The sequence below is a fragment of the Micropterus salmoides genome, unplaced genomic scaffold (assembly GCF_014851395.1).
Source record: "Micropterus salmoides isolate LMB-PRFRI ecotype aquatic unplaced genomic scaffold, ASM1485139v1 Ms_hic_scaffold_18, whole genome shotgun sequence".
Taxonomy (NCBI): domain Eukaryota; kingdom Metazoa; phylum Chordata; class Actinopteri; order Centrarchiformes; family Centrarchidae; genus Micropterus; species Micropterus salmoides.
In genome coordinates this window covers 1,288,413-1,311,155 of record NW_024040928.1, presented here as the reverse complement: position 1 = coordinate 1,311,155, position 22,743 = coordinate 1,288,413, and the positions used below count along the sequence as shown (strand labels likewise).

Sequence of the window (22,743 nt, the reverse complement as noted above, 5' to 3'; positions counted from 1 at the left end):
AGATTTATTTCAAGGTGTATACATTAAGACTTTATTATTGCACTTAACATGTTCAGTTGTAGCATGTGAATAGCAGGAATGAAAATCCACCAGGTTAACAGAAACAGCACCTATACAAAGTTGGGAAAGACTGATTAACTAACAGCTAACTTATCTTAACTTTAATTCTTATTTAACTTTAAAAAAGTGTAGTGTTGCTAAACAACAGAACAGATTGTCAAGAACCATAAAAGAACAAGAACACGTTCACACTGTGATGACTGACTTTCAGAATACACACGTGTGACTGATCAAAGATTGTTAGCCAATCTTTGATCAGCACATTGATGAGTTAGGTGGAGAGTGACGCTGTCATTTTAGAACTTTTTTAGTTTTAGTCTTGTTTTACTTCTGTGGCACAAAATAGTTTAATTTGACTTTCTAAAACTACATCAGAGATAACTTGATACATTTTTGAGGCATTGAGTCAACAAATGTATTTATGAATTAAAATATTATTAGCAAAATGAGGTTAACTGGAAAGAGTTTTCTGTGGTGAGTAACAGATATCTGCTGGTAATCGCACATTTCTCTTGTGATTCATCTTAAGAACTAAACAGCAGTCTAAATACAAAGCACTGATGTCCAGCATCAGGTCAGGATTACATCTGATCTGGATATCTCTAACAACATTGTGATAGTAGTGTTCTATATTAAAAGACAAGCAGGAATACCACAGAGCATTATGATCATTTCAAATATTCCAGAAGATTTTCTTTCAAAGTGTGTTTTTTGTGCTTTGTCAAGACAAAACAGCACAGAGCTAGTCAGTCGTTCAATTATGAAATCAGATTGGTGAAAATGGTATAATAAAAATCCTATCTTGTGAAAACAATAGTATGGAATAACATTTTTATTTGTTTTATATTGAACATTTTGGGCCCCCATTGTCACAAAATAACTGGAGAGAGATGTCTGGTCAAAAGTGTTCTCAAGATATCTAGAACAAACTACAGTATCTCACAAGGACTTTTGTCAAGTGATAACCTGTTAAAAGTAGCAATATCACACTCTGTTACTCTTTCTCATGTAAAAAGAAAGTAAGATTAAGTGAGTATTATCAGGAAAATGTCCTTAAAGTATTGAAGCAGTAAAATGTCCCCGTGACTGGTATATACTATATACTATGTGTACTATTATATATGTAAAGCAGGATGTTGCTGCTGTAGTTGTTGAGCTGTAGCAGAGTTTGAACTCTTTAGTATCAGACTGCAGCTAATGATTATTTTCATCTGGATCAATTTGCTGATTATTTTCTCCACTAATCCATTGTTTGTTTAGTTTGTAAAGAATCTGATAATAGTGAAAAGCTTCCCCATGCCTGTTGTATCCAGCCAAGAGTCCAAACCTCAACATGATTAAAAGTCTAAGTCAGGGGTCTGCAGGCTGCGGCTCCTTTGCCCCTCTCTAGTGGCTCACCTACTTTGTCAAAACATTTTAATAAATAACATTTTTCTATCACTATTGTAAGCCTAAAGTAATCCTAGAAGTATTCAACTGTAAAAACATGTAGCATATACATCGGATAAAAAATGTAAAACACTTTGTCATCATGCCACATCCTGCTGCTAAACTCAGTAGCAGAGTCCTGAGTGGGTAGCTGCTCTCCTAAACTGTGGATCCAAATCAAAATCCAAAAAAGAAAAATCTCAGGGGATTAGTGCGTGGATAGATTTGTTTGCTTTCACCACCACTACTGCTGGCTTACCAGAATGTTTTGATCTGCTGTACTTGTATGTTTTCATAAATGCACCAAAACATTGCATTAGAAATGCAAAGTTAATAAAGTAGCCAAATAATCATAAATAGCCTAGAGGCCCACTGCTGCCACCTTGTGGTAAAACGTGAATGAATAGTAGTTTAGACCTGTTAGTGTTGATAAGATCATTTAGACTAATAGGCTATGGTAACTGCATTTAAAGGGCTAAAAAAAAATTTTACGGCTCCAAACAAGTTTATTTTTTTCTTTCTGGCCGAAAGTGGCTCTTTAGATAGAAAGGTTGCTCCTAAACTGGAGGTTTCATCCAGACAAGTCAAAGTGTAATGGCCCGTCTTTCATTAGTGTTTGGACTGGTTTAATATCAGTTCACACTGATAAATGAAATGACAGCTCAGCCTTTCTCAATGTATGCCATCTGTACCATTCAACTGTGTTAGCTTTTTGTTTCACTTTGAGGTGGAGAATGTGCTCCATCCAGCCCTGTGGGACTGGACTGGCAGGTTTCAGCATGGAATGGTGGCTGTGTGCTGCTGTCCTCTGTGTTTACTGTGTGCTCAGTGCAGACAAGCTTGTTGACATTAGAAACAGGGGACTGGCAGCGGCTGTAAGCCTTCTTTTCCACCGGGATGTACCGCTTGGTGAAATATTTCAACAGCTGCTTCCATACAATGTACACGAGCTCCACAAAATTGAGAGCAATACACAGAATGGAGGTGCAGCCCATGATGTAGAGAAAGATCTTCTTCTCTGTGGCTCTGGCAATGTAACAGTCCACCGTGTTGGGACAGGGACTCTGGCTGCAGCGGAGCAAGATGGGCACCCCAAAGCCATTGTACAGGAAGTAGAACGCAAGCAGGGAGCCCACCTCAAAAGCTGTCTTGAAGACCAGGCTGATGATGTAGGTGCAGAACAGACCTCCATCAATGCTCCCTTTGTCGTCGTACAGTTTTCGCTTGAGTTTGGCCTCCCGGTGCTCCCTGTAGGCCACATGTAGGGCCACCAGAAGGGACGGGGTGGACACCATGATGAGCTGCAGAGCCCAGAGGCGCAATTGTGAGATGGGGAAGAAGTAGTCGAAGCAGGTGTTCTCACAGCCGGGTTGCTGGGTGTTGCACACAAAATCCTTCTGCTCGTCCTTCCACACCTGCTCAGCCGCCGCCACATACACCAGTATCCTGAAGAGGAAGACTACAGAGAGCCAGACGCGGCCAACCACAGTGGAGTACTTGTTCACCCCACTGAGGACATTCTCCAAAAAGCCCCAGTTCATCTTCTCTGAGTAACCTGCCAAGAGATAAACAGATAGGCATAGGAAATACAGAGATACTCCAGTGTTTTTACCCTAGACTGTATAAAAGGTTTTTACCTATTTACAAGAAATGTATTGTAGGACTACATGATACAGTATACTATGATGACCACCCTCCTGGGGGTCACTGAATTGCATTTATTGGACTACATTATGAAAATAATTAGGTATATTTAACTTCTTTGACATAGGTAGCCTCTGCACTATATTACCACACATAATTTGTACCGTGGACGTAGAGATTGTTTAGGTTATGCATGGATATATATGTATATACCTATGAACCTGTTTTGCACCCTCAATTTCTGTGTCACGTCTGTATAACAGTGTGTGTGCACGAGGTTCATTTTAGCTCACTGATTTAGTTTTTTAAAAGTACCTAAAATAAAAATAAAAATTATTTTAAAGAGCCTTTCAAAACATTTTGCTTTGTTGCTCCTTTATAAGTGCTTGATCACCCTACTGATGAGTGAAAATACCATATGATTTCTTCTTCTACCATAGAAACGTCAGACCAATCAAAACTATTGTTATGTCAACTACTGTTGTAGCAATAATGCAAGATCTGTAACTGTGATAGGCCCATTTTAGACTCCACCCTATATAGAACATATAGGACCACCTGTTTGTGTTTATTTGGTGAAACACATTTATTTAGAAATATCCACCATGGAAATGGCGATACAGGACCCCACTACTAGCCTGGCTTAAGGCCCTCATTGTTTCAGCTGACACTGAGCTTCAGTCGATCAAACAAATTTGCAAATATTCAAATGACCAGCTGCCGCCTTTGCCAGGTTGTTTATTCACCCTTAACGATTGGTGGATTGTTGTCCTGCACATTCACACAGATTCATCATAATATCACATACCCCGCTTAACCTATTGGCTGTTAATGTCTTGGAAATGTAAATCACACAGACCTGTTGGCACAGTCTAGTAATATTCCCATGTATTTGTCACAGTTCTATCACATGAAAAATGAAATTGCAGCATGTTACGTGTGTAACAGCTGTGGGCCTGTAGGTCAAGAGCCCATCCGGAAAGTATCCACCCAGAGGCATCGCGTGCAGTTTGTATATTGTCATTCATCCACATACCGAGTATACAAATAAACGTAATGCAGTTTCACACGGTCCACAGTGCCAAAAACAAGATCACTTAAACAACTAACAAGACAAGACACCATACAACACAAAACAGTAACTAACACTAGATGAGACACAAGAGAGATCTATAAATGTATGTGAGTGAACATGGTGTGGCTTAAGCATAATAAAGTGCGTAGAATGACCCATCTATGAATACTATACTTAATAATAGCAGCATCAGAAGTGAAAGCAACAGCAACAGTGACAATAATAAAAGTAATACTAATAGCAGCATCAGAAGTGAAAGCAACAGCAACAGTGACAATAATAAAAGTAATACTAATAGCAGCATCAGAAGCAGTGATAATAATAACAATAGTAGTAGTAATAGCAGAATCAGAAGTATTCTGACAGTAGCTGGTGAAATAGTTAGGGATAGATGCTAATGTCTCATCTGACTAAAAAGCTGTGTAGAATTGTCAGAAAGAAGTGAGAGCAGAGCACTTACCAGGAGCTGTCTCCGCTGTGTGTCCTGCAGGGCCCTGCTCTGTGCCAACCTTATGACCGAGATCACACACTTTCTGTTTTGTTTGCTTTACATGGACAGGTCTACTGTGAATCCTAGAAATGCCGTAACCAGATGCCTTCCTCTGGCTCACCTGTTGAACATGCAGGTCTGATGTGAAGTGTGTACACAGACAATATCACCATGGGTCTGTCTAATGCAAACACTGCCTCCTGCCTGTGTGTGGGGGCAGGGAGGAGAGAACACACATCACCTGAGTTGTGTTTCCTTGTCGTCCTACCCGCACTGATACATGTAACTTTGATGAGTCAGGCCACATTATACTGCTGGTGAATAATGCATCTCTCCTCAGGCCTGTGCCCGTATCCTGATTGGTCAGGGTGTTGCTTACACTCTTGACATTCTTAAGCCTATAACAGGTGTACTTTTATATTATCATACATTCCTGATGAGTCCCCACTCTGTTCAGTTTACATGTTCAGCTTATAGAATAAATACTTTTCCTGTGCTGCTGTATAGTTGTAGCATTATATTTGGACTGTACAAAACTTGTACTGATCAACAAGCAGGATCGATGGGATCTCTGCCGTAAGCTGTAGAAAAGCGCCACTGGAAGAAACTGTTCCTATGTAAATATATACTGTAGTTCATCTGGGTAAAGTGATGTGACAAAGATATTTTAAAGAGGTGGTATTATGCTCATTTTCAGGTTCAAAATCCTATTTAGGGGTTGTACCAGAACAGGTTTACATGGTTTAATTTTCAAAAAACACCTTCTTTTTTTTGTCATACTACCTGCCAATTCTGGTGTTCTCTGGTGAATGCCAATTGGGATGCACAGTTCTGGGCTGTGAACACAGATCCCACTGGAGGAAATCGGGCCCTCATGACCCTCATGGAGTTTGTTTCTGACAGTTTGGCCAGAACACACACACCAGTAGCCACTGGAGGTCATTTTGTAGAGCTCTGGCAGTGCTCCTTCTGTTCCTGCACGCACAAAGGAGCAAAAGCAGCCTTGTAAACAGCTCTACTCATGTAACGGCCCGTCTCCTGGTATCTCCTCCGTGTTCAGACTCTGCTGGGATAAGGATGAGCCATCCTGCAGGAGCTTGACTAACTGTGCAACCTGAATGGGCTGCAGGTACTGCCTCATGCTACCAGTAGTGACAAGGACACTAGCAAAACAGAAAACTGGAGAACAATCAGCTAGGAAGGAGAAGGAGAGAGCAACTGTCTGTGGCCACCACCTGAAAAACCATTCCCCTTTTGGGGGGTTGTCTTGTTGTTGCCTCTCCAGTGGCTCCACTTTCATTTCCACCAAACAGGTAACATTAATTTAATCACTTGTGCTTCCTGATTGGAGAGATTGATATCCCTGAAGTTTAACTGACTTGATGTTACACTGTGTTGATTAATTGTTGTTTTTTGAACAGTATGTATACCTTTGTCATTTATCTGTGAGTTACTATTGCAAATTTAGATTTTACACACAAAATACATCAGTTTATAAAGTACGGTACTTTGTGATTATGTAACTTCACCTAAAACAGAATACTGTTTACATGTTAATGCATCAATAATAAAAATACAGTAATGTATAATCAACAAAGGCCATTAATTCTGCATTAGAAACGTTTAATTATGATAGTTTAGGGATAAAGCTGGCATTATTCTGTATTTTTGTTATTATCTCATAAAAAGATCCAAACCAGCAACATGTCAGTCTGTGTCTCAGCAGTCTGTCTGACTTCCTGTCTGTGGCTCTCAGCTCCAAGCCCATTGGTTCCTCCTGAAGATTTAAATCTATAAAAAGACTTCACAAAAATATAGTTTCATGTTTAAGAAGGCTCAGTAATTTCCTTAAACAGCTAATCAATGTAGTTTCTGGCAAACAAACAGTAGGAAATTCTGCATTTGTTGGGGACTATTTTCAGCAGCAGATGAATCCACATTTGGTGCTCTAGTGAATATTTGGGGCAATAGGATGGTGTGTGTGGGACTGAGTCAGAATAAACTACAGTGTGTGTGTTCATGGTGATGGCGGAACTTGTTACCCAGCTCACCAGTGATGCTCCCTGATGGATTTAACAGGACTTGTGGTGGTTTGTCACTGCATGTGGGATTTGTTCACACTAAAAGAGCCCTATTGTGTTAAGTACAGAGCCTGTGACTGGATTCAATCCCTGGGACTAAATCTGGGTGTGGAAAAGTGAAAAAGCAGCCCTTGCCCTCCCTCATTTACCACTCTTGAGCAAGGCCCTTAACCCCAACCATTGAGTGGCTCAGTGTAGCTGCTCAGTGGCCAGCAGATCAGACTGTGGTTGTACTGGCAGCTTCCAGGCGTGAAAGGGATGAGGTGATCCTGCAAAAGAGAGGTGTCCTCTCAGTGAAAATCCCCTCAATAAAACATACACGAATCCACTACTTCATGTATTTTAAATGAAACAAAAAAAAAGAAAAAGAATAATTGTTGTTTAAAGAGATCTTAGCACGTTTTTGTGTAAAACAGCATCTAACATGAAACGTGACATTTCATTTGTTTTTGCTTTTTCTTCCTCTCTGCTCCTTTTCCCACTTCAGTCTCTTGAAAGCATAGCTTTTTGTTGTGTTGCGTGTACCTCACCTCCTCTATAAGGTTGTGTTTGTGTGTGTGAGAATCAGTTTGCTCTGATTTCCCACTTGTTCCAGATATGTCCACTTTCATGGATTATTTGTGTTTAAGTCAAAGCCTAAGGTGTCCCTAGAGTGCCACCCGTCCAAAGGGCTGACACCCACATGTTGCCCAGGGTTACACATGTATATGTGTATGCACATGTGTGTGTGTAAGAATAATTTTGATTTAAGAAGTGACAATTACGTGGAAGAAACCAGGCTGGACTGCCAACTAAGCAAAGCAGACAGCTGTACAAAAGAGGCCAGAGGCCTTTAATCGTCATGGTGGGTCAATTTGTTTGAAAATACCATAGCTGAAATAACAGGGGCTGTAAGATGACACCTGCATCAATGTTGGAGCCATGATTTTTGTGTTTTCTTGTTGACGTTAACCTACTCTTCCATTGTGACAGGTTTTTTATTTATTTTTTATGGGGCAACATCCAACTGGTAAGAACTGACATAGGGTATAGACACTATATATTGCTGTTACGTAGATGGGAAGAGAAGCAAACCTTACCTACTGGACAGTCACCACAATCCATCGCATATACAACAATACAAGTACATCCGAATGTATGGCATCCAAAACCAGAGCAAATCTCCGGGTGTTACAGGGATTCCATTTAGTTGTAGAAATCCCTGATAAGTAAGAGGAAAACCCTCCTCATTTACAAGCTGGCTTACCAGTAAAATGTTATTCCTGAATCAATATTCCATTCTATGTTTTTATACAAAATGTCACGATTGTTCCAGATATAATATCTGTGCAGAGAGAAATTATAAATTAGGGCCCATGACAAAAAGACCTGCCGATGAAAAGCAGAGAGCTTTACAGGTACTTTGTCAATATCATAATTACAAACCAACATAAAGTTAAGGCCACCAAACATAGAGTATACATGATAGGGGATCAAGTTTCATATTGAGTTCAGACTCCTTACAAATTGTTTAATCCAATTAATCTTAAAGGTATTAATCACAACACTCTTAACATAATGTATACAGTTGTTCCACAAAAAAATTACTAGCATCTGGTCTATTTTTTCCAGCACAATTTATCATCAAGCTATAAGGACAGAGCAGCTATTCCCTCAGGACTCGACTCTCTAGTCCCGCTGCAACCACTGATTTAGTTTTGTTTGGGTCTTTTTGATAAATTAATCAGGCCTCTAGATTTTTGATCCTTGACAAAGGTTATTCCTAAGAACATTAGTTCATCTTTAACTGGGAAAAAGGTAGCCCGCGGCTCAGTAAAAGCAAACATGGCCGCCGTGGAAGTTCCGCTGAGCACCCCTGGGGGCGCTGTGACCGCTCCACTCTCCTCTTCTTCTTCAAACTCGTCGTCTTTGACTTTGAAACGAAAACATGGTTGCGTTCAGGGCAGCGTAGTCCAAAACGTTTGTTTTCCGAGCTTCATCATCATATTTTTCTCTGAGTTGCCGTGCACAAGTTTGGCCGGACATGTCAGATGCAGGGAAGGAGAGTCCCGGGGAAAAGGGTTACAGAACACCCGGGCTGAGGGGCGCCCAGACCACCACCCTGTTCCGAGCCGTCAACCCCGAACTCTTCATAAAACCTGTAAGACTCACACACACACCTCGCAGCTGTTGTTTGAGCAAAGCAGTAACGGTGGAACTTTAAATTAGCTTAAATATTACTTTAGTAGCTAGCCAATACATAAGTTAGCGAGTAACTATTCTGTAAGTTAGTCAGGGATGTGCCTCACATGATTACACACGCGCCAAATCATCGTCAGTCTCTTTAGATGGTCATTTCACTTTTAAATGAACCTATAAATGCTTTAAAATCACGTGTTTGCCTTGAGGTCTTATCTCAAATGTCATCTTTAATTTAAAGCCAAGCATCCCGTAAGTGACGCACTTAATAAAAGAGATCCAACCTACAAAGTACTGACAGGACAGGAAAAAGGTCTGGTCCACTTTGACCTGTCCGAGTAACTTACGCAGAGGCAGCTTTATTCTTTGGCCCTATCAGGTCAAGGTCCACTTATTAGCATTTTCTGGAGCTTTCAACTACGTCCCAGTCTTCAGCAGCTCTTATATTAAAGTGATTCAGTCTGTTTTCACAAACAGGTTCTACACACTGAACAGTCTCCAGGCTCTCCCCGTTAGTCCAGTCCACATTTTCACAGTGCTTAACAACAAAGCTTAATCCATGTCTGAAACAGCCTCTAGTATCTGTTGAGATTTTAGAAACTGTGCAACAATGGAGAATCAGGTGAGACATGTAAATTCAAAGTCAGCCTCTTAAAAGAATAGGCAGAAAGTTGAGAAACAACAGACCCCTCACTGAAAATATCTAACATTAGCTCATTTGGGGGAAAGATTATGTATTATTTCACTCACACAGAATGACACAGTTCATGGGCCTGACAGACATACCCCCTCCAAACCCCTCACTGTTACATATAGCGCTGTTGTTTTGCAGAATAAACCAGTGATGGTGTTTGGACTGGTGACCATCACCTTGTGTGTGGGCTACCTGGGCTACCTGCACGCAATGAAAGAAAACGACCAGCAACTGTACGAGGCCATCGACAGCGAAGGAGAGAGGTACATGAGGAGGAAGACTTCAAAATGGGACTGATGGCACTGTGTGTATCTGTGTGTGTGTGTGTGTATTCTAAGGACAGAGTGGCTTAAACCCTGACTGGACTGAAACAAGGACACCTGTCAAGTTTTCTCTAAATGCTTCCATTAAACTGTGTTCTCAGTATACCTGCTGCGCTCTCTCCAATCTGTAACTACAGCTGCACATCCTCACACCAACAAGCTAACACTAGACAAACTGTGGAACCTGGCTGGCACTAAAGTTCAGACACTGCTAAAATCCAAAACTCTACCTGAATCATGGTCAGCTGTAATGATCCAGGGCTAACACACGTTATATACTTGGTTTCTGCTTCTTTCTGCATGTCGAAGGTACTGAACCACAAATTGCCCCTGGTGGCTGTTCCGCCAGTGTGAATGTTAGTTTCCGTTTGAGCACTTAGGCTCAGTGTATGAACGGTGAACAGTGTAAAAGCGCTTTGCGTGGTGGAAAAGACTAGAAAGGTGCTATACAAATACGGAGCATTTACATTTGTACGCTCAGACAGACTGATGGGAAGGAGAGCGAAATAAATGTTCGCCTTTAACAATCCCTTTTTTAAATTTTCACAGGTAATGACTTAAGATTCTTTTCATGTGGTGGTTATTCACATGTGAACTGGAACAGTGGATCTGAAATCACCAGCTTAACCACACACATACATCTGATGTTTTATTAAATAACATCGGTCCAAATACAACTGAAAAATACAACATGGTCTTTACAAGGCGCAGGTGACGCCTCACAGCAGGATGTCATGTTGCTCCATCACTAGGCTTTCTCATCCTGTGGAGAGAAACAGAAGGAAAACACTGATTAAAGAACAAAGTACACTGAAAGGGACAAATTCATTTAGTCACATTTGGCCTTTTAATAATATAATGGCCAGAATTGCCCGAAACGTTTCTCTCAGAGTGTATTCAGTGTAGTTAATGAATGTGTGTGATATGGTACCTTGATAACGTTAGCCAGCTCCTGCAGTGTTTCTTCATACCGGGCTTCCATACCCTTCAGGTTCTCGGGTTTGACGATCTGCTTTTGAATCCCGGGGCTTCCTGCTTCCACCACCATCTGAAGGAAGTTCTTCTCCTGGGTGGGGAAAACAAAAAACTGTTTTATTCTGTCTCGATTTACTGTTCGATACACTGTTCACATGTCTGCCTGCCTCCCTTCTATATTTATTGGCGCTGAAGTGTTTCACCTGGACTCCCAGCAGAAAGGTGAAGGCCAGGCCTGCTTTCCCTGCTCTTGCTGTTCTTCCAATTCTGAACAAAGACACAGAAGCCGGGACAAAGTCTCAGTCAGAAGACATTATGCTAGACATGATGTGCATATCTGCTGGATGGACAGCTGACCTGTGAATGTACGTCCTGATGTACTGTGGTGCATCATAATTCACAACACATTTGACCTCGTTGATGTCGATGCCTCTGGCTGCTGCGTCTGTGCTGATCAACCTTCAGGATGACACATCAGTGTGATTCATTGCTCATTAAACACACTGCAGGGGTTATATGCATGGCTAAGTGAATACATACACAAATATACCTCAAGAAAGTACTATAGACACACACACACTGCTTCATTAGGTCTATGGTCGTGATGACTACTGTTGCACTCCCTGTACACAGAGTACACAGTAGCACCTCCCCTGTGTATAGTTTGTTGTCCAGCTTTTGCTACTGTATCATCCTGTCATGTGTTCTCTGCACTAGTCAAAGTTACTGAGATGCACAGTCACAAACGTGGCCAATAAAGTGGACTGATTGTGATGATGTCACTTTGCTGATTGAGACGCAGAAAAAGAAACAGGACATGAAGCTGCGACAGGCTGGATTTAACTGGCAAAACTAGTAACGATATTTGACCAGAGCTGATTTTGAAGCTGATACCAATATTGATATTTGAGTAGTGGTAGTATATCATCTGATTGATCTCAGCTATGAACTGAACCAAACGTCTTACAAACATAACATATACACTTTGATACACAAGCAACATTAGCACTGCCAGCAAGCTGGACTGTGACATAATATATATGTAGAAACATTTGAAGGACACCTGGCAGCAAACTATGCTTTTTTTGTTTAGTATTCGTCTTCTTTCCTGTCACCAACTTGTACTGATTGAATTTGATCCGTTGTGTTTATTTTATTTGTTGTTGTTTTTACATCAGAATTGCTTTTTAAAGGGCCATCTCCACCGCCTAGTTGTCTAAAGGCCAAATCATACTTCTGTGTCAAATCTACGCTGTACCCTACACAGTAGTCTGACGCACAACTCCCCAAAAACATAACTCTGAAGAACTGTGAGTAGTCGGCATGGAAGCATCGATTTTCCTCCTACGCATTTCTGGCTTGTCCTCCTTCTGCCACTGCCAAAACCAAAAGCGTTTTGGTGGTGTAAATGCAGAGCGACACAGACTGCATGTAGCCTACGCCTTCGGCTACAGTGTGAATATAAAGTGTGAGTATAAATTGACCTTATGACCCATACCATGTACCGTCACAGCCCTTTCTTCACCTCTATGTTTCTTTGGATTATTGATTACTTGGTCCCTCAGACTGGCTCACAGCCCTCTGATGTATGTGCAGTATATAATTGTACTTTGCTTGTGTAGTTTGCTGTACTAAAACAGACATTCAGAAAACATATTATACGTGTTGAGTGTGTAGGAGGTGATTTTACTTTGACTCGTCACTTGTTCTCCAACACAACTGTCTGTATACAAAGAACATGTGTATACACACACACACAGACTCACAGTTGGATCTTTCCTTGTTCAAATTCCTTCAGCGTATTCTTCCTCTCACCAGGAGAGAGACGGGAGGAGAACTCCGCCGCCTTGAGTCCACCAAAGAGCTGCACCAGCAGGTAAAGTCTGAGGAGTGGAAAACAGTAAGAACGTCCTGAAAGCGACTACAGCACGTGACAGAATGTGCAAGAAATGGGTTTAAACAGCTGCTCTCCAACCTGTGTGCAGTCTCCCTGGAGTTGGTGAAACAGAGGATGGGGCTGAGTTTCATGTGCAGGATGAAGTGGAGGATGAGGAGGGGCTTTTTGCTTAATGTACAGGGCACGTAATACTCCTAAAAACATAAAGGTGCCGCCATTAACAAAGTCACCCAAACCATCCATGTTTGACACCAGTGTCACACACCGCAGCGCTTTCTGAGGGTCAAAGGTCATCTCTTACCGTCAGACCTTGGGGGAAGTCGAAGCGGTCTTGTCTGTGGGTGGGAGCTGCTGGTGTGGTGCTGGAGTGGCCGTGGATGGAGCTGAAGAGGCGGGGCTGGTGGAGGCCCAGCTGCTGCAGCTTTTCTGGGTTCTGTGTAAGCGTGGCAGAAAACAGCAGCTTCTGCAGCGGCATCTGAGGTGGAGACAGACTGAAGGAGAAACAGATGGTTACTAAAATTTCATTTAATCTCACATAACCAGATCTACATCTCGTTAAGCTCGTGGAGGATTCGGTAAAATCTTGTTAAAGATTTTGGACATAAGGGCATAAAAAGGAGATTCTGATGTTCTGCCACTGTCATGTATTTAAATGGGGTGGACAAAATATCAGAAACACCTCTCAATATAATGCAGTCCAGCAACACTAACTGTGACCTCAATACAACACCTCTCTGACATTGTTAACACCAACATCATAAGGTAGAATCTGTGGCAGAGCTGTTGCGTAGGATTTCCTCACACTGTACAGATGTGCCCAGTACACAGCCATTGAGTGTTAGGCCAGATGTGTTTAGAGATTGTTCCACAACAAATACAAAGGAATGCAGTTTTGAAATGTGCTCAGCTCAACCATCCATCCATCCATCGTCAACCGTTTATCCTGCATACAGGGGGGGCTGGAGCCAATCCCAGCTGACATCGGGCGCAAGGCGGGGTACACCCTGGACAGGTCACCAGTCCATCGCAGGGCCACACATAGACAAACAACCACTCACGCTCACACTCACACCTAAGGACAATTTAGGGTAACCAATCAACCTAGCCTGCACATTTTTGGACGGTGGGAGGAAGCCGGAGCACCCGGAGAGAACCCACGCAGACACGGGGAGAACGTGCAAACACAGAAAGGCCGGGGCAACCGGGGGCTCAGCTCAACCATTAACCAGCATTTAAACTATCTCTGACTTTGAATATAGTCTTCTCAGCTGGCTGCATGATGTGGCACTACATTTTCAAGCACAGGAAAACTAGTCATCAGTGTTCTTTACTGCTTAGTTACTGTATTGTTTCAGGGGACCTTAGAGGACATTGTTTACGCCTACCCATAGTAATGTGGGAGAAAAGGAGCAAATGGTTGATCTGATTACCATCTTCTAATGTTTCTGTGATTTGAAAGGAAAAAATAAATTGAATGAAGTGTTTTGATGAAGAACCCTGAATGGAAACAGTTTGCTTATAAGAAAACTCAGCAGCCTGGCTCTGCGTACAGCACTCTACTGAAAGTTTATCAGCTCCACAGTTCACTGGCTGTGTCTGATTTCTTAAGGGGACGCACTAGAGCTGAATAAGGTGAAAATGTTAACTTTTTGTAATAAGCAAATGAAGAATTATCAAATGCTGACTTTTGGTGAATTTAAAAGAACACATGTAGTAAAACACCTACAGTAAATGTGTATTTTCTTTCCTCTAATCTAAAAGAAGACATGTTATGGAAGCAAATTAGCCCAACACCTCAAAATTGACCAGTGCTTGAAAAAAATGTTTTCCCTGTAGTGTTTCCCCTTTTCCAGAAATGTAAAAATAAATACTTTGAATTTACTATTTTTGAACTTTGGATAGAGCCAGGCTGGCTGCTTCCAGTCTTTTGCTAAGCTAGGCTAACCACATCCGGACTCCAGCTCTGTACTGAACTCACAGACATGAGATTCATATCAATCTATTCTCACGCTGTGAAAGCATATTTCTCAAAATTATTCCTTACATGAAAATGTGTCATGTTTGAACATTAGGTCCATACGGTTGTTTGATAGTATTGTGATAAAAAAAAAAAATCAAACTCTGCTTAAATGAAGAACAATGCCTTCTCTCTCCACTGAAAAGAGACTTCGTAGCTTCAGGTATAAACCCAGACTCACCTGGCAGCTGTGACATAGGCTGGCTCGGTCCGCCTGCAGATGGACATGGCATCTGGCCCACCTCCTGATTTGTACACCGCCTTCACCACGTGACTGAGCCAAGACTGGTGCATACTGTCAATCATCCTGTCAGCCTCATCAATAATCTGGGATAGAGGAGTGAATGAAAGCATACATTTTAATGGTAGATGGCACACAATGGATTCCAATGTCAGTTATATCTGCTGTGCTTTATATAAACAAGTTGTCTAGCTTTTAAGAACTTACAAGAAATCTGAGGTGTTCCAGACAAAAACCTGAATTCTTGTTGATGTGATCAACCAGTCGACCTGGAGTGGCCACAACAATGTCTGCTAAACTGCGTCTCAATCCCCCTCTGGAAGAACAATCAGAACAAAAAGAAAAGAAAGGAAAAAATATACAAATTAAAGAATAATGAAATGAAAAACTGAATTGTATATTTTAGCCCCTATGTATAGAATTTTCTATCTGCAAATTTTAGACCAACAGCAGCAAGTAAAACAAGCAACATTGTATTATTCCTCCTACAAATGAATTACTGAATTCCAGGCAATAAAACTCCTAAACTCAGTGGGAATGACCATCACAGAAGACCAAAAAAAGTTCCAAAAACAATTACAGTCTCTCTTTAAGAGGTATGGTCTACCTGTAAAATGTTGGTGATATATTTGAGCCCAGCGTGGCTCCACTCACAGTGAGGATTTTACAATGAAACAACTACTAAGGCTTTTAACAGCAGACATGGATTATCGGGACATGCTTACATAGAACAGGACTTGTCCATATGTGTGGGTATAGTTTAGGGCTTCCTGTAACAATTATTTTTAATCAATTAATCTAACAATTACTTTTTTGATTAATCTAATGACTAGATGCCGAGTGTGTGGCTCAGGAGATAGAGCGGGTTGCCCGTTAATCGGAAGGCCGGTTCAATCCCCGGCTCCTCCTGGCTGCATGTCGGAGTGTCCTTGGGCAAGATACTGAACCCTGAATGTGTGTGAATATTAGGCCTAATCCCAGTGTCCCCCCTAAACCCTAAGCCCTGAACCCTCACAGACTTTTAATTGATAATTGAGCAATTATTAACTAACTGATCACTAGTGATAATTGTATAATTATTCAAAACTACCTAGAGGTCCGGAGACTCTAGGTTTATAACAACTCCACAGAATCTCCAATTAATCCCAGTAATCGTAGTAGAAAATGTCCAGAAAGGTACAAGTACATCAAGATTGTACTAATAGTACTTGAATAGATCTACTTAGTTACATTTCAACACTGAAGCTAACAAAGACGTACATGCAGACCCTGAAAGGCCTTTAGAACATGAAATGTCAGTCAGTAGTGGAGCTTAAAGCAAAAGGCCTCACGTCTCCTGAACAGCTGCCGAAGCTCTGCCTGAACTCACCTGTGTTCAGAGAGTGAAGCCTGCTCTGCAGCAAAGGACTTCTGACCAGCCAGCATCACCACCTTCAGAGAGGTTCCCTCAGCATATGATGTGAACACTTTGCAAACCTGCAGGAGAACATATCATCCGAGTCAGCAAACATTACTGGATTATGTTATCCAGACTTTGTTTGGAAAGATTATGACCTGCTGGGCGAGCTCTTTGGTCGGCAGCACAGCCAGAGCCCGGACTTCACACACCACCCGCTCACTCAGCACCTGATGGCAGAGAACATGTTCATTTGATCTGGAGACTTCTCCACGTTCAGTCATTGGACATATATGCCTGTACATACTGAATGCATTTCTTGCTCAATGGTACTTAAATGAGAAGGTGGGCAGCTCACCTGTATGACAGGTATGACAAATGCAAGAGTCTTGCCACTGCCTGTTGGCGCAGACACACAAATGTCTCTGGGCTTGTAACCGCCTCGTCCAATCAGCAGCCCCTGCTGTGCGCTCTCCAAGATGGCTGGGATGACCTCCGCTTGCACTGTGAAAAGGTCACTATATTCTTCATCCACCTTTTATTTCTCAGTGTAAACTCAGTCAGCACACCAACAGTTCCCAAACTCTTTCAAATCACAACATCCCGTCATAGTGAATTTTTCCACCCATGGATATCTCTTATAAGGACCTATTTCAACAAAGTAATAAAGCAACTAAGACTGATGTAACTTTTTATTAAGTGAAGTAAAACAAGCCTTATCTCAGTCACTTAGAAACCTGCTGCTGAACACACCTGGAACATTACCTGGGAAAAGGTGCTGAATTCCATTATTCTGGAGTTTTTTCACGAGCTGAGCAGAAAGTCCTGGCAGGTCAGAGATGGGGATCAGGTTGCTTTTAATGTCTCTATGAATCAGATCAGGCTGAGCGAGCCACTGAGGCAGGACTCTGTGGACCTGTGAACAGAGGAATAAGCACACTGTGGATACCTATTGTCCCCAGAGGATAAATGCTAATGATATTGGTGACCCCGACCCTTCCTTTAGCGCCATTAAAAAAATCACTGTACCTTTTGGACAGGTTTGTTCTCAAATCCTCCCAGAACTGTGAATCCAGCTGGAGCAGGAGTCTTCCCTGTGGAGACATTTTCTGTCTCTGTTTCCCCTTCTTCTCCTCCTGTCTCCTCCTCTGAAAGACCTTTACATTTAGACAGATCCTTCTTCTTCTTCTCAGTTGCACCTTTCTTGTTTTTCTTTTTCTCTCGGACAGGCTCGTCATTGTTATCAGATTCAGAGACCAACACAGTCACCGCTTCTGATTTCCTCTTTTTAGGGTGCTGAAGTTCTTGCCTGCTGTCTTCCTCGGCTTTTCTTTTCCTTCTGGTGTCCTGCTGTTCTGTCTGCTCTTTGGGAGGGTGTTGTCTCTGTTCTGTCAAACTCTGTTTCTGCTTCTCTTTCACCTTCTGCTGCAGTTTAGCCAGTAGCGCCTGAGAGCGAGACTCCTTGGAAACACTTCCGTCATCTTCCTCTCCAAGATACCTGTGAGCAACATTGACAGAGTGTAATACATGCAACAGCACAGCAGCTCCTGTTCACTTTAATAGCGTGTGACCTCAGAGTTATATGCTTCTATCTACATTTTTGTTAAAAATATGTGATTCTCAAAACACTATTTTCTGACAACATATTCATATTTTGTTTAGGTTTATCTTTAGATTTTTTAATTAATACCCATATAAGTATTCATTTTCTGATTTGGTTCTATAGAGTTCCAGTTGTGAAGCTAATCCGTGCTGACAATACTTTACTCTCTGCTTTGTGAAGTTTTGAAACCTCTCAATATTGATGATTTTACTTTTGAGGCTTTGAGAACGACTGATATAAATGCAATCTAAATAGAAAGTCATTTTGAATCACGTCTGACTCTGATTAAAAGGCCTGCTGATGTTAATTATACACTAACACTACTAACGTTTATTAGCCAGAATTGAAGTACCACAATTTTACAATTTTATTTATCATTTTACAACAAATAAAAATTACAAGTGATAAAAATAAAACTATTTTACATGGTGCAGTGCTGAGGATGAATTTGAGATTAAAAGTCTGACAGCTTGGGGGGAAAAGCTGCTCTGCAGTCTGGTGGTGCGGCAGCAGAAACTTCTATATCTCTTCCCAGAAGGCAGCAGGGTGAACAGGCTGTGGCTGGGTGGGTACTGTCCTTTAGTATCCCTTTTTCATGGGGAGATTGTGTTGAACGCTGAGCTGAATTCCACAAACACCATTCTGATGTCGGTGTTGTTCTCAACGTGTGTGAGGGTTGAGTAGAGTCTTGAAAGCAAACTGGTGAGGGTCCAGGCTGGCTGGGATGTTCTTGTTTTCAGACTAGACACTGCAGGCTTTTTAGGTTCAGGAACTGTTACGCGATAATAACACGTTAACTTGCTCAGCCCTAGTATATACAGTATATATATAAATCATTAACTCTACTTTACTGTGATGATAGCAATTAAGGCTAAACTTTCAAAATGTAGGAATCTGAGATACATTCAGGTGGTTGAAGAACATTTTAGTGATCTGATGCAAACTCTTCCATGCCTCGAACTGGGTTTGTGTCTGTTTATAACAAGTGTACTGCAGCTGACGCAGTGATGAAAAGTGACTACAATAAGACCTCAGAAACTGACAGTGATGGCCTGAGCTTGTTCAGCCGAAGTACAGAAAAACATGGGAATCGACAAGAGACCATAAAATATTGAAAAGCTGAAGACAGAGGGAGGAAAGCAGACAGAGGAACAGGACAAACTGCAAAATATGTAGAAAACGGGGGTGTACCTTAGCAAATAAAACCTTATACTTCCAATAAGGAAATGAATAAACAATATGCACAACAGGCAGGTTTTTGATATAACAAGTACATTTAGAACAGTCACTGATATTTTGACAAATTAAAGACCTTACTGCATCTTAGTTTTGCTATCAAGGAGAGAAGCCAGATAAAACCGTATAACTCCAAGGTAATGTAGTAATGTGACATAATTAAAAGAAGAGACCAACGATGTAACATCAAGATAAAACAGAAAATAAACCCACCTGTTCACAAGAAACAGAGACATTCCAACAGCAGGAGAAGCGCCCAACGACAGTTTTTGAGAACTGTTCAGATCTCCCGCACTAGGAAAATATTAACGTTAAATATAAAGTAACCCGGTCCAGATTTGCTAACAATTCTGTTTATTTAACATACTGTATACACTCTGCTTATTCTGAACTACAAAAATCACCAACTTCTCATGTGTTTCCCGTGCTGGGCGCGGTTTCATGACGCATTGAAGCAGTCGCATTTTTTTTTTGCGTCACCAGTCGGGCGCGGCCACATTAATTAGATTTTTCGGTGTTAAAATTCAAATAAAAAACGATGTAGCTTTTCAAGGCATTTTCCCATGGGCTATTAAAAATTTTGTTGTTACTGATTTTAAAAAGCACAATCGCAACAGCAGACTTTTCACCGCTGCCCCGCATGGATCAGTCCACCCTGTGACGTCCACCAATGAAAACAAAGTGTGGGCAGTTTAAACAGCGGAGGGCGCTGGCAGCAGTTGGTTAACGTTAGGCGTATTTAGGTTGTTATCATTTGCTAAAGTTTGCGTTTTCCTGCTAATTTTATGTTTGGTGTGTAAGTACCCAAAAATAAAATGACAGAAGAGTCAGCTGTCAAAGTCTGTGTTCGAGTCCGTCCGCTTATCGCGAGGTAAGTTTGAAGCCATCAGCCAGTTAGAAGTTAGGAGCTAGCTAAGTTACCTATCGTTAATGCTAATGCTGACTTTTTGAAATGTATTGGTAGCTATTTCGAAAACCAATAACGACTATTTGTTTAAGCAAATAACGTTCGTTAACAAATAAAATGTATTAACTGAACTAACCTTAAGTAAAGCAAGTAACGTTACGTTAACGTTACTGTAGTAGCGGTAACGTTAAGTCTGTTTTCTTCATTTGAATGACTGCTGCAAAAAACCAAATGCTTTGGAGTTTCTAAGTTACCTAGATGTTTATTTTGGATTTACTAACCTAACACGGGGACTCGAGATGGCGCCGTTTAGTCAGAAAGTTAACTCCTAACGTTACATCTATTCATTTAACGTTAGCTGCCTCTTTTATCCAAAGCGACTTACAGTTGCTAACCTTATATGTGTCAGAGGTCACACTCCTCTGGAGATAAGTGTCTGTCTCAGGGACACATTGGTGGAAGTGTCACAGTGGGGAATTGAACCCGGGTCTCTTACCCAAAGGCATGTGTCTTAACCACTTCGCCATCACCACCCCTAACCCTAACCCTAACCCTAACCCTAACCCTAAATGATAACATTCACCCTCAAGTTAAGTTAATAGCTAAATGTCATATTTATAAATGCACATTACCAGTTAAAAATCTCATTCTATTGTACTGAATGGTGAAACAACACACTGACTCCCTTTTATTTGTCGAAACATCCAGAGGCTTGTGAATATAGTTTGTGTACAGTTTTCATAAGCCTCTAATAAAATGTGACAATGCATTTGAAAATCCAGTCCCTAATCTGGGATATTACTGACATAGACTTAGAGTACATAATAATTGGGGATGATGTTGTGGACTACAGGTCAGATGCTTGATTTCTCCACCTAATAACCAAACCATCGCTCATTGTCAGTGATCTTTTAACAATTGATACTCAGAGAGCAACATTAAACTTTAATTATTAAACATCAAACTCTCTTGAAGATGTTGTGGAGAATGTCTGTTAATGTTTCCATACATATATCTTGAATGTGTGTCCTTGTTACAGGGAAGAAAGTACTGCTTCGGAGAATGCAGAGCCTGTCCAGCTGTTTTGGAAAACCGATAAGAAATCAATTCATCAGATCGATGATGGGAATTCCACCAAGAGCTTTAGTTTTGGTCTGTTTTGCAGCATGTACAGGATTAAGAAATGTGTTTACTGGATTTGTTGTTTACTGCATCTACTGTATGTTCATTTTCCTCCTCTGTTGTTCGCAGACCGAGTGTTCACTGCCGCAGAAACAACCAATCACCTGTACCAGGAGATTGCAAAGCCTCTGGTTGTTTCCACTGTTGAGGGATACAATGGTATGTAATTAGAAGCAGAATCCAGCAGGACCTGTCTTGTGGTAACATGTTTTTACATATACTCACTGTAGCTGCATAATGTTTATTTTGGGTATATTTCTATTCTGTGTTTGACCCACAGGAACCATATTTGCTTACGGGCAGACTTCCTCTGGAAAGACTTTCACCATGATGGGGAGTGACCGTATTCCTGGAGTCATACCTCTGGCTGTGGAAGATGTCTTCCAAACCATTAAGACTGTAAGAATTGTATCACATGTTTGAAAAATGCTGCTGTTTGTTGTGTAATCACTGTTTATTCTAAACAAGGACATCCTTTTTGCCCAAAGTGTCCAAAGAAGGAGTTCCTCCTCCGGGTTTCTTACATGGAAATCTACAACGAAACTGTGACTGATCTGCTTGTTGACAGCTGGAAGAGAAAACCCCTGGAAGTTCGAGAGGCAATCAACGTAAGTTAGTCATTTGGGAGCTGATTATGTTTCAATTTAGATCTGTTGTTGGTTGGCTGAGAGGCCAATATTATATTGGGCCTAAGCTCCTTCGTAACCTACTTCACACACCAGGAGCACTGAACGCCTGAAACCCTGAAAATATGTATTTTCCTATTTAGGCTTATGCCAACTGGCGATTGGTTTTTCATGCGCTGATATTATGGTGATTTTAACTAACTCGCTGTCAGACCTAAGATGACATAAAAACAGTCTCTAAAATCTGCACCCCACTGCAGTGTTTCCCTTTCATTGATTTATTTGTGGTGACGCGCCACAATACCAACGCTGACTGCCACATACTATCATAATTGTCAAATCATAATTCATTGTGGAGCTGCATGCAGTGCATAGATTTTTGCTCAGCACTTCTGCTTGCTGTCTCTCACACACAAACACATTGAAACAGGGCCGTCTGTATATAGCCCCTCCTATTTGTGCACACTCAAAACATGATCATGTACTGGAGGAAAGATGGTTGCCAGTGTAACACCAAAATCTAAACCCAAATGATGATGTTTTCCTAAACCTAACCAAACTGTAACCGCTTCACAACGTCAACAAACCCTCTGGCTCTTAACTTCCCATTTGGGTCACAGGATCTGATAGGTCACACATTTTGGTGTCACACCGGCTTTTCCGCGATTCCATAATCAATCTATAGTTGAA

The 22,743-nt window shown here is 41.3% G+C and overlaps 4 protein-coding genes across 9 annotated transcripts in view; 2 read left to right on the top strand and 2 right to left on the bottom strand.

The window, feature by feature from the left end:
* Positions 1-7: 7 nt before the first annotated feature.
* LOC119908667 (gap junction beta-7 protein-like) lies at positions 8-4,936 on the bottom strand. The gene is made up of 2 exons (XM_038726496.1): positions 4,668-4,936; positions 8-3,043 (listed from the first exon to the last, which is right to left on the bottom strand). Exon 2 carries the CDS (start codon positions 3,027-3,029, stop codon positions 2,193-2,195), a length of 837 nt encoding a protein of 278 aa, XP_038582424.1. The 5' UTR covers positions 3,030-3,043; positions 4,668-4,936; the 3' UTR covers positions 8-2,192.
* Positions 4,937-8,661: 3,725 nt separating this feature from the next.
* Positions 8,662-10,078, top strand: smim8 (small integral membrane protein 8). The gene is made up of 2 exons (XM_038726499.1): positions 8,662-8,918; positions 9,789-10,078. The coding sequence occupies exons 1-2, from the start codon at positions 8,802-8,804 to the stop codon at positions 9,945-9,947; spliced, it is 276 nt and encodes a 91-aa protein (XP_038582427.1). The 5' UTR covers positions 8,662-8,801; the 3' UTR covers positions 9,948-10,078.
* Positions 10,079-10,609: 531 nt separating this feature from the next.
* Positions 10,610-19,791, bottom strand: ddx51 (DEAD (Asp-Glu-Ala-Asp) box polypeptide 51). 2 transcript variants are annotated; one of them, XM_038726478.1, is made up of 15 exons: positions 19,552-19,791; positions 17,529-17,997; positions 17,253-17,415; positions 16,858-17,003; positions 16,658-16,729; positions 16,473-16,579; positions 15,311-15,419; positions 15,044-15,189; positions 13,147-13,336; positions 12,924-13,039; positions 12,715-12,831; positions 11,306-11,407; positions 11,152-11,215; positions 10,905-11,039; positions 10,610-10,736 (listed from the first exon to the last, which is right to left on the bottom strand). In XM_038726478.1, the coding sequence occupies exons 1-15, from the start codon at positions 19,572-19,574 to the stop codon at positions 10,722-10,724; spliced, it is 1,974 nt and encodes a 657-aa protein (XP_038582406.1). In that variant the 5' UTR covers positions 19,575-19,791; the 3' UTR covers positions 10,610-10,721. The 2 variants fall into 2 exon arrangements, with proteins under 2 accessions (XP_038582406.1, XP_038582407.1); XM_038726479.1 differs by having other exon boundaries at positions 17,265-17,415.
* Positions 19,792-20,043: 252 nt separating this feature from the next.
* The window catches only part of cenpe (centromere protein E), a 30,738-nt gene continuing 28,038 nt past the window's right edge, over positions 20,044-22,743 (top strand). For all 5 annotated transcript variants that reach the window (XM_038726462.1, XM_038726461.1, XM_038726460.1 and 2 more), the window contains exons 1-5: positions 20,044-20,209; positions 21,285-21,397; positions 21,497-21,586; positions 21,708-21,826; positions 21,916-22,035. In XM_038726462.1, the coding sequence (XP_038582390.1) occupies positions 20,154-20,209; positions 21,285-21,397; positions 21,497-21,586; positions 21,708-21,826; positions 21,916-22,035 (498 nt within the window). In that variant the 5' untranslated portion in view covers positions 20,044-20,153. The remainder of the gene's footprint in view (positions 20,210-21,284; positions 21,398-21,496; positions 21,587-21,707; positions 21,827-21,915; positions 22,036-22,743) is intronic.

Coding starts and splice junctions, on each gene's coding strand:
- LOC119908667 (XM_038726496.1), bottom strand. CDS start 3,029: ATGAACTGGGGCTTTTTGGAGAATGTCCTCAGTGGGGTGAACAAGTAC.
- smim8 (XM_038726499.1), top strand. CDS start 8,802: ATGTCAGATGCAGGGAAGGAGAGTCCCGGGGAAAAGGGTTACAGAACA. Junction 8,919..9,788: donor CCGAACTCTTCATAAAACCT/GTAAGACTCACA, acceptor GTTGTTTTGCAG/AATAAACCAGTGATGGTGTT.
- ddx51 (XM_038726478.1), bottom strand. CDS start 19,574: ATGTCTCTGTTTCTTGTGAACAG. Junction 17,998..19,551: donor TCTCTGTTTCTTGTGAACAG/GTGGGTTTATTT, acceptor TGTTGCTCACAG/GTATCTTGGAGAGGAAGATG. Junction 11,040..11,151: donor CCTTTCTGCTGGGAGTCCAG/GTGAAACACTTC, acceptor TTCCCCACCCAG/GAGAAGAACTTCCTTCAGAT.